We start from the raw sequence: 14,162 nt of genomic DNA on the forward strand, positions 1-14,162 counted from the left end.
CTTAGTCCAGATCCGGGAGAAATTACGGTTTGGGATCAGCCCGGACCCGAAAAGGTCTGCTTGGAGCTGGCTACGACCCTACTCCCCTCTCCGGGGTCTAGGATCTCAGGGTGGCTGTGACTGGCTGGGGCCCGGAGCGTTCACTAGGGCAGTGCCCGACGCCCGCCTCCAGCTTCCCGCCGAACCCGCAGGCTTCGGGGTCGCCGAGGCACTGTCGCAGGTAACCGCGCGCGCACGTCCCTCCAGCTGCGCAGCGCCAGGCCCCGGGGCGAAGGCTCCCACCTTCCGGCTCGCCAACTCCAGCGGCTCGCTCGGCACTCGTGACGTAACCCGGCATTCGATCAAACTTTCTGGCACCTTTAAGCCCATACGGGGGAAAGGAGGTTGCCCGACCTGAGAGAATCCTTTCCGTGGCCAAGCTCGATGGGCCTAGACCGACTTGAGGGGGTGTGTATGGGGGGGTGGGAGGTCACTGAATCTCGCAGTTAAAAAGAACATTAAACCCTAAGCTTCCGCTTCCCCACTCATCGACCCCCCCCCCCTTCCCTCTAACCGATGCGCGCTCTCTGTGCGCGCAAGGAGGGAAAAGAAGAAATTATGTTTAAATTAAAAATTTTAATAAAAATTTTAAAAACTTTGATGTTATTTAGCAGGATCTCGGCCCCAGCCTTGCTCCCTCAGGCTCCAGGGAGGACCTCTCGGCCGTACGCACCCGAGGCTACCAGCACCCAAGCCCTGAGCCGGGATCCCGAGGTGCGGGCCAATCTCCCGGGCTGGGAAGCGACGTCCGCGGTCCGGGACTCCGGTCCTTTCCCGTGCCTTCCCCGCACCCGGTCGGAGGCAGCGGCTCCGCGCAGTCCTGGGGATTGCGAGCAACCGCCTGCCCGGCCGCCGTGGCTTAACAAAGAGCGACGCGGAGCTAGCGCTTCCCGCCGGCGCCGGGCGGCCAGCGGCGTCTGGCGACGCAGGCTCCGAGGGCGCGCGCTGCCTGCGGCTGGTGCGCGCCGCTCCCGGCCGCCGTGTCCCCTGCTCCCGGCCCAGGCCCGCGGAGCCGGAGCTCTCGGCGCCCCCGCCCCGGCCACCTTACCTGGGGTTGCTGCTGTTCCAGTAGACGGCGTAGCGGTCGGCGACGACTTTGGAGCCCGGGTCCTGGCTGAACACACACATCCAGAGCACCAGAAAGAGCAGCGTCAACATCTCCACGTGCAACATCACGCCTAGCCAGCGGCGGAGCCCCCGACGCGCCACTCCGGGGAGAGAGCGGGGATCCAGGGGGAGGGAGGGAGAGGGGCAGACGAAGAGAGCGGACGCCGAATAAATAGGAATAAATAAGATGAATGGGGCGAGAGACGCGCGGCGAGCGCAGGAGGAAGAGGAGAAGAGAGAAGGCAGTGGGCTGGGGCGGGGGTACAAAGTCGCACCCCCACTGAAGGGCTCGGGAGGGGAGAAGAATCACAAGACGGAGAGACGCGTGCGTGTGTGCGGTGGCGGCGGTGAGGGCGGGGGAAGGGGTGCGGAGCTGTGTCTCGGGCGGCGGCTGCAGGCCGGTCACCCCGGGAGAGGGAGGTGCGTGCGGGGCCGGGCGGCGGCAGCGCGGGTCGGGGCAGGCGGCGGCGCGCGCTGCACAGTCACCGGGAGTTGAGCGCCGCGGCCGCGGGGAGACATACACCGGCCCGCCGGGCCCGGCTCAGTGTCGGCGCCGCGGTCTGCACGGGGTTCCTCCGCCGCGCTGGGCCCTCGCCGTGCGCCCCGCTTTGCTCCAAGTTACTTTGGCGGCCGGAGAGAAACTGCAGGAGGAGGGCGCTGTGTGGAGGGGGGGCGGAGGGGAGGGCGTCCTCACGCTTGTGGCCCCAGGAGGCTGGAACCTGTGCGGAGCCTCCCTTCAGTGTCTTGGCCAGGCGACCCCCAGCAAGCCTCGCAGGAGTCCTGGGGACTGCGGTACCCGGAGGTGCGCAGAGAAGGGTCGCGATCTGGATCCCCGAGCCCGGCTCTGCCGGCGTCCTGGAACTGCCCAAAGCCGCAGCCGAGCGCTCGGGAGAGGAGAGGAGGAGCGAGCGGGTCTTGCTTCGAAAAAGCTCAAAGAAAAGTTTGGCTCTTCAGGTCTTCCAGCAGGTTCCCCAGAGGAGTCGGACCGCAGAGGCAGAGGGCTGGCACTCCCGGGCGCTGGCTGAGTCGGGGATTTCTCCTGCTTGCTTGTCTTGGCCGGGTGTGGGTGCCGCGGAGTGAAGGAAGAGCAGAGGTTGTGAACCAGCCAGCCAGGCGGGGCCGGGATGCCCAAACCTGCAGGGCGACGCCAAGCCAACTGCTGGGCTGGGGAGCGGGAGGGGAAACAATCACTTTCGGATGGAGCCCGGCAAGTCCGGGATGGGCTGATGTCAGTCTCCGCTCGCCTTCCGGGAGTGGGGTTGAACCCCCACGCAGCGTGCCGAGCACCCGGGGAGCTCTCAGAAGTGTCCCTGGGACTCCGACCGCTTGGGCCCCAACCCCAGCAACTTGTAGAGATTCATCAATCAGTTTGAAACCCGGAGGGGGCGGGGGGAGCACACACGAGCTGCTGGCACCTCCCCGATGACTACATCAGAAAACCTTCCCGAGCCGGAGCTGTCTCCTCCTTCCCTCCTTAGGCTCAGCAGAAACGAGAGGTGAAAGCCACCGACCGAATCCTAAAACCTCTGTCCAGGCGGGAAAATAAACTTGAATGCAGCGGCGCGAGCAGCCTGGAGAGGTTGGGAAGACTGGAGAGAAGTAGAAAGGGGGGATAAGTCAGTTTTGCAAAAGAGGAGGGGAAAAAACAGGAAAGGAAAGAAAAAATGCTTTATAGAGGAAAAAAAATCTCCTCGGGCACGCCCCCTCGTTAATGACCTGCGTATAAAGCCCACTGCCGCGGCGGCCCTGGCGGCAGCAGCCTCCGCACCACGCGAGGCCGCGCGCGTGGACGTGGACGTGGGCGGGCGGGGGGCTCCGCCCGGGCGTGTTGCGCGGGGCGCTGGGTTGGCAGGAGGCGCGAGCGCGGGGGTGAGCTGCGGACCGAGCAGGGGGAGGCGCCGCCGGCGCTGCTGCCTCCGCGGCCCAGGTCATGTGGGCTGCTTCCCCCCCACCTTAATCTCCCCCCTCCCCATGCAGTTTACTTGGGAGGGTGGGGGGTGATTGGAGTAACCAGTCAGAGAGAGGCCTGCTGTTTGCTTACAGATCGGGTCCCCCCCTCTCTCTCTTTTCTCTAACCGGATTGGTTTGCTCCGGGAGAAAGAGGCGTTTTCCTCATCTCCTCCCTCCCCCACGCCTCCACCCCCACCCCCGCCCCACCTTCCTGAAACCTGACTAATTGAATTACTGAGAGTGCCGAGGCACCCTCTCCACGGCCCAGCCCCGCAGCACGGGTAACCCTTTGGTTGCTGAAGTGCGTCTGGACTTAGAGTGATTTGGCATCTTTTTACTTGGGAGTGGGGTCTTTCGATTGAAAAGACACTGGCTCCCACTCCTAAAGGAGAGCCGAAAACTGCCTCTGGGGTCGCTCAGGTGACTTGAAGTCTACGCAGACAGGCGGGAGCAGCCCTAAGTAAATCGGAGTTCGTGTAAACCTCTGCTCTGTTCATCACGCCACACGTTGCCCGGCGCTGGGTCATCAGGAAATCTGAGCATCTCTCTTGTGCCTTTCTACCCGAGATTTAAAGGCTTGGGGCAGGAAATAGGACTTTTCTTTAAAGTGATGCTCTGAAAGCACGATTTGAAAAGTCGGAGAAAATCTCAGTTTAAAGTGTTTACAATTCAGGGCGAACCTTCAGCTGGAAGGAGATAAATGCGGCGCGCGAGCCCATCAGTGCAAACCCTTTTCCATGCAGATCCTGGGGCTGGTTTGCTACGACACGCACAACCCCACATAAATATCTGGAACTAAACTCGGTTTGAGAAGAAAAGGGAGGGAAATAGTAGGAGGGAAGGAAACGCCTTTATTACTGAAAAAGGCCATGCGTTCCTGGGCTGGTCAGGAGGTTGTAGGGGCCCGGCCCTTTGAGGCCAGCCGAGCTGGATCTCCTGGGAGCGAAGAGCCCTGGCGCCTCGGGACGAGTCCCCTGTGGTCCTGTGCCCTGGCAGCGAGCCCCACACCCGATGCTGCGAGGCCTGCAGCCCTGCCTTTTTATTTTGTTCTCTCGTGTATACAGCCTGGTACGAAGGCCGATCCCAAGAAAGAAAGGACTTTACCTTTTTATTTCGTCTCAACAATGCGTCTTTTTCCTTTTACATATTAGACGAATAAAAGCAAATATATTCTCCATCCTGCTCTTTCCAAAGCTCGGCCTGGGGTTTCCAGGCGCTTTGGAGAAATTCGGAAGCGTCCAGACGCCCTCCAGTGGTCGGCCTGCAGTCCGCACCCAACAGGGGCCTTGCCAGCAGCCTCAGCCCACACCGAGCTTCATGGAAAATCTAAGGTCAGGATGAGTGAAGACTTCAGAGGAGAGCGGCGGTTCCCAAAGGCTGGGCGTTACTAGACATGATGGAGACGTTCCTAATTATCCTGAAGGAACGTCCATGTTGAGTGACCAGATGTAAAGTACAACCGTGGCGATAGACTGTGTGACCTGCTAGACCAGCCCTTATCCTAATCTGTAAGAGTTTCAATTAAGAGTGTTCACTTAAGCTCTGTCTGCTTTCACCAAATTCAAGAAACAAGGGAGACAACTTAAAGAAACCAGATGATAAATTTTACTATTAAAATCAATTGTGTTTTCATTTAAAGTGCTACTGTTCCTCTGAGCAAGTTCAGGGTATGCTTTTCTCTCTACTGTGGAGGATAGGTTTCTTTCCCCAGCCTTTTCGATAATAACTCTAATAGGAACTCACGTGACATAAGTAGTTCTGCAGGAAATACTCTGGACCCTTTAAAAGGATGTGTGTATCTTTAGGAAGAGAATTCAAGACTCCTGTCTTGAGGTAAATGCTGAGACTCAGAAAGAATCTCAGAGGGTTATCAGGTAACAGCCAGCTGGCTTCCTAAGACATCGCAGTTAAAGGGGGCAGACAAAGAAAGAAATATTTCAGGCTTATTTCCCTCTTAGAAGGGCATATAAGTGTAAAAAGTCATCATATCAAAAGGGCATGCACATTTTAGTATCTCAAACATCTCCACTTTGTTTTAAATAGGAATAGCCCTATTCTAATGAGACCAAAGTACGTTGTGGTCTTCCTTAAAATGAGTCATGTGGTTGGAACAAGATACTAGAATTTGAAATGGCTGAAAACAGAACTCAGATGCCTGTGAGGAATAATTCTGAATTAAATGTCTCCTCTGGAGCCGTGTTGACATTGGACTTACTAAGCAGTGTGAGCCCTAAATGCTTGAGTGGGTACAGTTTGAATAGAAGTATGTGTTAACTACGCACGTGTTACTAGGGAAGGTGACTAACTCTGTCAGACACACTTTCCATCCATACAACAGTGTCATAGAAAACACTGGGTTTAACCCCATCTTACCAGTCTGCTCTTTATACAGTGAGTAGTTTTGGGGGTTTGGGTTTGTTTTTTTGTTTTGATTTTTGAGCTAAGGCAGGAGACTCTTGTCCTCCCAAAAGAAAACAGGAGCCATAAAAAGTGAAGGAATAAAAATTCATAAAATGTGAAGGAATTGTTGAAAATCTGAAGTTCCACAAGATGAAAACACTGAAAATGGTTGAACTGGGAATCAGCAACCAAGTACTCTGGTAACTTTAAAACCAGTGACACTGAACCAAAACCATTATTTGCCTCAAAACATGAATTGGCTCTAATAGATTTTATTTATTTACTTACTTACTTATTTATTGCTTTTAAATGCCCAAATCTGTGTTCTAATCTTAACTATGAATTAGAATCACGGAGGGGAGCTCTCCGGAAGGAGAGTGACTGAGCCCACGTTGTTTAGGCTACCCAGCTCTCTAATGTTTAAAAGCTCTCTGGAGAATTCTGATGAAGAGAGAAGATTGAGAAGCACTGATCCAGGTAATTTATTTTTGCCTTAATTACTTCAATCTTTCAGGAAAATAAGTCCCATTCTTATTTATCAGAAGTACCCCAGCTCACCAGCGAGGCAGAGTTTCTCCATCCTGCCTACTAAGCTGAAAGATGCTTTTAAACAATTTCCCATGTCACACAACTGTTTACAAGTGCCATCTCCAAGAAATGGCTACAGTGGCAATGCCTTCTTTTAAATATGAGCAAATCTTTCTATTTGGCTTTTTGGAATTAACTTTGTAGAGTTCTATTATGTCAAGTGTCCAACCAAAGGAGTGAATGAGATAAATTAAAAATAAAAAGAGAATCAAGCCCCCACGGTTTGTTGTCTCAGCAACTCTTAATTTAGGAAAATTAAATTTAACTATATTAGGATGTTAAATTGGAACTTGTATCCAGCAAACATAATAGAGGAAATAAACTCTAGAGCAAGAATTAAGGAAATTGTAATTAACAGTGCTAATTAAAAAAACAGCCCTAATGCTAACTAACATAGTATTTAAGCCAAGCCTACTGTTTCTGTGCAGTCTTTAGTGTTTGTTCTAAAGCCCCAGTGAGCCAGCCCCAACCACCGAGCTGTCAGTCTGCGGCCCTGCCCTCAGCCTGAAGTCACTAATGAAGCTCTGCTCCACGCCTTACCCCCTTTCATAAGAAGTTTCTCAGAACATTGAGAAATAATAACTCTCCTGCCTCTTCTCTCCTCAGACATCCTGTGGAGAGAGGAAACATTCATTTTCAATATCTAATCTTGCTTAGAGAGTATCACATCTCCACCTTTAATCCTGTCACCATGAGCTTTGTCTCCTCCTCACATGACTTCTCTTTCTGTGCTGGGGCTTCCTGTGGTTAGTTTGTTTCGGCATCCTTCCTTGTACGGGGGAAAAAAAAAAATCCAGAAACAGTGTTTTAAAGGTTTCTGCAATATTCTAAAACAGGAATTTAAAACTGCTCCATTTCTGAGCTAGCAATCTATGTGCTGTTTTCCTATTTTAAACCATGTTTAAAATAATGCCATTGTAGTAAATTCTCCAAACATGTAGATGTGTTAGCAGTCACTTTGAGAAACACCTAAATCTCCTAATAAGGTGCATATGTGTGTGTTTTCTTGTATTACAAATGTGTATGTCTGTGTGTGAATCTGAAAGCAAACAGGTGTTGCCTCAGCTGGTCCCCCTCACATTTTATTATGCAGATTTCAGAATATATACAGGATTGTGTAACCATCCACTAAGCACATAAATGAATTTATTCCCTTAAGCAATTTTTTCTAATCTTACTGCTTGAGCATGTACATAGTTTTATTCTGTATTTCCCTCTTCAGGTTTTTAAGTAAAAATCTGTGATTGAAAATTGCCTCCATTTTGTAAATCTAATTAATTAGTTTAAAGTATAATATCCAATACTACCTTCTGTGAATTATTAAATAAATATACTAGAATCTTACTTAAAGCAACATATTAACACAAGTGGATACCAATAAGATAAAAGTCTGGATCTATACTTCATAATCAGAGACATGTATAACATGCGTTTTTAAAGGAATATATGCAGTTATTACAGAAATAAATTTAATTTACACACATTTCCACATTCCAACTAGTGATTAGGAAATGTCTCTCCTGCCAGCTACATACATCATCACCCAGAGGGCACACAGTGTGCACTTTAAAAAATTCTTTAACTCGTTTTGAGGCTCAGAAAACCCAATACGTGTATATAAAAATAGCCAGCATTACCCTACACACACAGAGAGAGAGAGGGAGAGAGAGAGGTAATTCTTGTGTGGAAATAGACAGAAAGGCAAGCATGGTGGTAGAGGAAACTTCTCAATCAATTTTTTACTGAAGACTTTCATCAGCTTCTGCAGGAATTCTGTTTAAAGAGGAGCATAGGCTTTCACCTCCAGTCAACAAGCGCAGTTATATAAATGGGAAGGGCTGTTTCCAAGTCCTTTTTAGCTTTGGCTTTACTTTCCCCTTCGGTTCAAAACTGGCAAAGGAAAGTAAAGCATAGAATTATGGCAAACTAAGATATTCTTTCCTTAAATTATGTGCATTTTCCTGCAGCTGAAAAGCTTCTTTGGTGGGGGTGGGGAGCTGGATCTTGGTATTTTTTTCAATCCTTGCCTCTTTATTATTACTTTGTTTATCTAAATAATCTCTCTCCATATATTCATTTTATATGATATGAATATATATATATATATTTATTTTTACCTGGCCACACCATAAATACAATATGTTTTTAAAAGTTGTCCTCAGAGCAGATTCATAACTTTAGCCCCAGCCCTCTAAACACCTTCATCAACAGTGTAACTTTTATAGTGATAAATTAAAGATCTAGTGAAGGTGTATTTTAAATCATTTCCCCAGCAGTTGGGATGATAGAGTAGTCTGGAAGCCACCATGATCTCCGAATAACAGATAATCACACACAGGATTATAGACCAAAACTTTCTTTTTAAATGAGAAATATTTCTTTTGCTAAATTGAGTCTTTTTAAACTCAGCACTGTGAAGGAAAGCATGTTCTCCGGCCAACTGCCCTCTAATCAGAGATTATCACTCCCCATTTCTACTACTTCCTCTTTCTCCAGCATGTGATGTATGCTAAATTAAATAGAGTTTATTGGTTCAGCTAGATTCTGAATTACCCATTCCCTGTGGATTAGGGGAGTGCATTTCTTAGCCCTTCCCTTCAAATCCATCAAGGTCTTTTATGTGGACTATCTACTGTTCTGCACGCTTCCATCGCTTAGTATGTATTACACGCCAGCATTAGCATAATAATAAACCATCTTAAAGTACTAAGTGGCTAAGTGAGAGCCTCCTCAGATTTGAGCCAAGACATTAAAAAGTTTTATTTTTCTCCATACACATACAGAAATACTTTTTTGAAACCCTCCAATTTGAGAGACATATTTGCATCCAAACATCGACTTCCTACAAAGGAGAGCTATGAAACCCATTTTTTCCAGGTACAGACGTTTTTTTGTATAATGCACTCTGAGACCTGGAGTTTCTGTTTTTAGTAAGTTTTCTTTTTCTTTTTTTTTTTTTTTTTTTTTTGGTTTTTTTTTTTTTAATGGACAAAAATGGCAGTGGCACCATATATCACGTGAATATCCTCTTTACAAGGCCAAATTCTAGCATCATTTTACAAGGTTACCAGAGCAGCCGCTAAAGATTGTTTCCTGTTCTGTTGAGAAATGTTTTTGTCTGTGATGGGTGAGGATGTCACATAGGCCTCCACTGACAAGAAACTGGAAACTGATAGCTTTCTTTAGACTTGAGAGAGAAAGACAGAGACAGAGACAGACAGAGACAGAGACAGAGAGACATCATCTTGGTTGCTCTAAGCTTTTAAGCTTTTATAAGAAAAACAATATTCATCCTAGTGCCTTGGGAGAGAAAGAGTGGGGGAGGGATGGATGGAGGGAGGGAGGAAGGGAAGAAGAAAGAAAGAAGAAAAGGGAAACTAATATTCTACATTCATACACTACGAGTGTATAGCTAGATGGTAGAACACTTGCCTAGCAAGCACAGAATCCTTAGCATGGAAGGGAGATGAGAAGAATGGAGAGGGAGACAAAGAGGAAGGCTAAGGGGCATCTTACCCACATGCAAATCAAATGGAACAAAATGAGGTATCATGTATGGCTTATAGCAAACGTACGAAAGGGCTCTGGTGCAGTACGCTGCTGTAAGCGGTCCCTCCTATTAACAGCTACAGTCTATTTTTTTCCACCTCTTGAACCGAGCTGATACCGATCCTGAGCCAAGCCATACATATTCAGACTTTAAAGCTCTTTCTTGAAGCCCCGCCCAGTTGCCAAGGAGACAAGCACAGGTCAAGTTAGCCTTCTGGTTGGCTAGAGACAAGCAGTACAGTGACCCAGCTTCTTCCCACCTAAGTCTCAGATGCAGAGCTACCTAGCTGATCCTGGCTAATGCCAAATGCCTGGAGGTGGATAAAGACGCCACCTGAAAACAGAATGGTAAGACTGAGTCCAGCCCAACTGTGAACCCAAAGTATCCTGGAGCTGAATAGATGCTTCTTGTTTCAAGATATTACATTTTGGGGTATTCACCAGAAATGTCAGAAATAACTTCTCAAAGTATTGAGAATGAAAAATTTGAATATTCAAATATCATTCCTTCATAACCCTTCTTCATTACCAAGTTATTGCTGTTAATTCACAACTGACAATCGCAACTTTCTGAATATTTGTAACATACAGTTTCTAAATGTCATAGAGAACCTTTGGCTTCAACAAAAGCTTCTTCGATAAATGAATTTAACTGATGCTTAAGCCTTGCTGGTCCCCTTCGGATTGTGTCATTTCGTTAGAATAGTAAACCTGAGCCAAATCCAAAATAATGTCCTGTGAGAAAAATGAAACAGTGAAATCAAAGGGGGCTGTTTTGCTTCATCTCTGATCTCCACATCATTCACCGCTATTGATTTAACATCATGGCACCTCCATATTTCAGCCGGAGGATCTGCCACAAGGCAGAAACTGTGATGACCCTGCAAGGGTCATCTTGCTGTCAGCTTCAAATTACAACATCTCTACTCTTGGATGAGAGCCACAGCAGTCCCCGGGTAGTGCAGCCTTCTCTCTGGAGATGGAATAGGTGTGTTTCAAAGAAACAAGAAGTGAAGTAAGACGTCTTCCAGTGTCTCTGACCTGCAGAGCTGCCCTTGCTGCGTTGAGTCTGCTTGGCCTTCTGCAGCAGCAGAGCGATCACCCACCCTTTCTTCTTGGAATGTGTCTCTTTTGGCATTCCTCATTTCACATTTAAAGAGTCTCTTGTATCTTTGACCAGTTTCTTCTGCAACCTAACACCAAATAAATACCTGTGAAGTGGATACATTTAAGATGCTTTACTTTAGGCCTCTCCTCTCTCTTTAGAGGCCAGATATTCTTTACAGGTTATATTGATGTTCAGCTCCCATCATGGTGTCTTTGTGGCTTTTGTCTGAGATGAGCTTCATGCCTCCATCATGCTCCCTTCCTGATCTTCTTGCCGGCTTTTCCATGTCACCAGACTCCGACACTTCAGAATTAACAAGTTTAGAAGTGTGCCTACTCATGTGGTATGGAGCCACCCTTGCTGCCACTGTTTTTCTCGAGCACACCGAGGTCCGGAAGAAGTCTGCTGTAGTTCTCAAAGAGAACTCATAGCTGTCAGACTCAACAAAGCAGAGGACTCGGTTAAGGGAGGTCAACTTCCATTTCCAAAATTCCCACTTCGGCCATTCATTCTTCCTTTATCTAACATCTATTCCAAATCTCTCCCTGGAATAATGCAATCTAAGGGAGTGTCTGATGTTACTCTCTGATGTCTGCTGTTACTCAAAATAAACTTAGGGGAGAAGAGCTGCCAACATCTGCCCAAGTTGATCTCTGCCTTCTGCTCTAACTTCACCCAGTAAAATGTCTCCCACACTCAGGACAAACATTCTGGTGATCTGTTGTGTCCTCACAGAAAGACATCTGTCTTTGCTCACGTGGACTCCTCTACCTAACATATCTGAGGTCTCTCCTGGTCTCCTTCAGTCTCCTCTGACCCCACAGGATGGATCAAAAGCACTTCTTCAAACAGCCATATGACAGTGAGTTCTTTTCCCGCATATCACCTGTGTCCTGACTAGAACAGCACATCCCGGAGCCAGCCCATTCCCTTCCCCTCCTAATCCAGTTGCTCTTGTTGTCTTGCCCATATTTTGCATCACAAAAAATGTAGAGTACACACCCCCTAGACATTTGCTGTAATGTATGGATGGATGTCCCAAGTTTTTTGCACCATTTTTAAAAATTGGAAACCAGGTACTAGGTTATACAAAAGATAAGGGATTTACATAGCCAACCTCCACACAAGGAACCCAACCAGGAAATTTAAAACCTAAAGCCAGACCTAACTGAAGTTTTTTCTTTTTGGTGATTTGAATGAGAATATCTTCCATAGGCTCACATGTTTGAATATTTGGTTTCCCGTTGGTAGAAATGTATGGGAAGGATTGGAATGTGAGGCCTTGATTCAGGAGGTATGTTTAAGGGGTAGGCTTCTAGATTCAAAAGACTCATGCTATTCCTACTATTCTCTCTCTGCCTCTGATTTGTGGGTCAAGATGTGATATCTCAGCTGTTCCTGCATGTTTTCCTGCCACTATGCCTTTGCTCCACCATCATGGACTCTAACCTTCTGAGACCACAGCCCAATGAAATGCTTTCTTTTTATAAGTTGCCTGGGTCACAGTGTATTATCAAAACAATAGAAAGATATTGAAGCAATATGCAATAAGTGGTAAAGTGGTAAGAAACCTCAGGGTGTCCGTGAGCAGTGAAACCGGAGATTTTAAGTACAGAGAGAAAGGGAAATGAGTACACACCTCAGAGGGAAAACTAAGACTTGGGCTTAGCAGGGTCCTGATGGGCAGATCTTTGGAGACTCCAGGACGGTAGAGATGCAGACCACCCGGTGTTAAAGGTAAGCTGTTCTCCTGGTCAGATGCTGCACAGTGATACATTGTAATCACAGTAGGGAATAGCCACATGTTGAAGACTGAAGCAACTCTGTGCTGTCACATTTTTTTACTCATAAAATTCTTTCATTGTCACCTGTTGCTACTGCAGCACTGCTTTGGAGATGAGGAAATAATATGGAAGATACTTGGATAGCAACAACTTATCTTCCCTCCACAACTGGACACAAAACAAGAGAGGTTTGAAACAGGAGCCAGGTTCTTAATGTTACAATCAGCCAAAGCGGAGCATGTTTTCTATGCAGGTGTGGTGCAGCCTCCAGAACAACAAAGCTTTGAATTAATAAATGACTTACGTTGAAAGAAACAAGGGGAGGGGTATGCATGAGCCTCCGGAAAGGATTTTTATAATGTATCCAAGTCAACTTAATGATAAATGTACATAATTAATCATAGACACCATTTTGGAAAATGATATTTTTAAGTGATAGAGGCAATTATCTATACAATTACATATGCACGGGAATGCACTGTTTTCTGACTTTCAACTGTCAGCCTACCTCCCCGTGAAGAAGAGGGCAACCTAATTTAGCATCCTAGTTTGTAACCTCTCTCTGTCAAGGACTTCTTTGGTGACTAGAAGATCAGAAGATGAGTATAAAAATAAGAGCCATTTCTTAAATGTGTTACTGTTATGTTTGTGGAGTGATCTAGCTACTTACGATCTGCTTCCATCTTGAATATTCAAATATATATATATATATATATATATATATATATATATATATATATTACAATTTATTATTGTAAAGTATCTTTATCACTGTAAATTATTATACAATTGCAGATTATATGCTCTCCCTTTCCCCCTTTTTTTTCTCTTATCTCTAAAAGAATATAAAATACTTTTCTAATCACGTGTCCATTAACGCTCTTGGAAACCACTCCCAGCAGGTGCGAACAGCAGACTGATGCATGTGCTCTCTGAGAAGAAGATGAAAGTAGATGGAAGATGTATCGACTACAGAAAGCAACAGGCTTTTCTCCTACTTGGAAGGGTAAATTTGTCTGGTTCATAGCTTTGTGGTCGTATCTAAGAAAGGCAGAGTAAGATGATGATTTCCATCCAGAAACAGACAAAGGCGGTTTTAAAGGCAGTTCTGCAACTTGATGCTTTCTTACTAACCCACAGTTAGAAATTATCAATTTTCTATATGCATAAATGCTTATCATATCATACTTGCAAAATTTGCGATATCAAGTTATTTCTATCAAATATCATACCTGGTCTCATGTCAGATGCATAACATGCTGAATTCTGTTTTAATTTATTATTAATGTTAAGTCTTTCCCCTTTCCCCCCAAGCTCTTTTATATCTTCTCCTTTTAAATTAATCATGTCATTCTGTCATTCATTCTTGCCAATACACTGAATGTTATGCATGTGTATAAGTTAGCAATATATATATATATATATGAACATCTCATTTTATTCAATTCCTATTCTTACTCTTAAAAAACCATTTTACTAGCATATTCATAGTTTAAAGTGGCAGACTTCATAATGACATTTCCGTTCAAATATATCATTCGGTATTCACACCCCATTAGTCTCCCATATATGTGTGAGTGTGTGTGTGAGTGTGGTGGGGGGGGGCAAGGGGAGTCATGGCTGCTAGGGAAGCTCTG

General features: G+C 46.3%; 1 protein-coding gene and 1 pseudogene across 3 annotated transcripts in view; one reads left to right on the forward strand and one right to left on the reverse strand.

Annotated features, from left to right (window-relative positions):
- The window catches only part of EFNA5 (ephrin A5), a gene marked incomplete at its 3' end in the record, with an annotated part of 267,624 nt that extends 266,203 nt beyond the window's left edge, over positions 1-1,421 (reverse strand). Inside the window, exon 1 of one of the 2 annotated variants that reach the window (XM_080933506.1) lies at positions 1,088-1,421. In XM_080933506.1, the coding sequence (XP_080789632.1) occupies positions 1,088-1,212 (125 nt within the window). In that variant the 5' untranslated portion in view covers positions 1,213-1,421. The remainder of the gene's footprint in view (positions 1-1,087) is intronic. The other variant, XM_080933505.1, reaches the window with a different exon arrangement.
- Positions 1-14,162, forward strand: part of LOC308433277 (high mobility group protein B1-like) — a 567,491-nt pseudogene that overhangs the window by 494,200 nt on the left and 59,129 nt on the right. The window lies entirely within an intron of this gene.

Source organism: Micromys minutus, assembly GCF_963924665.1.
Source record: "Micromys minutus genome assembly, chromosome: 19".
Lineage (NCBI taxonomy): Eukaryota > Metazoa > Chordata > Mammalia > Rodentia > Muridae > Micromys > Micromys minutus.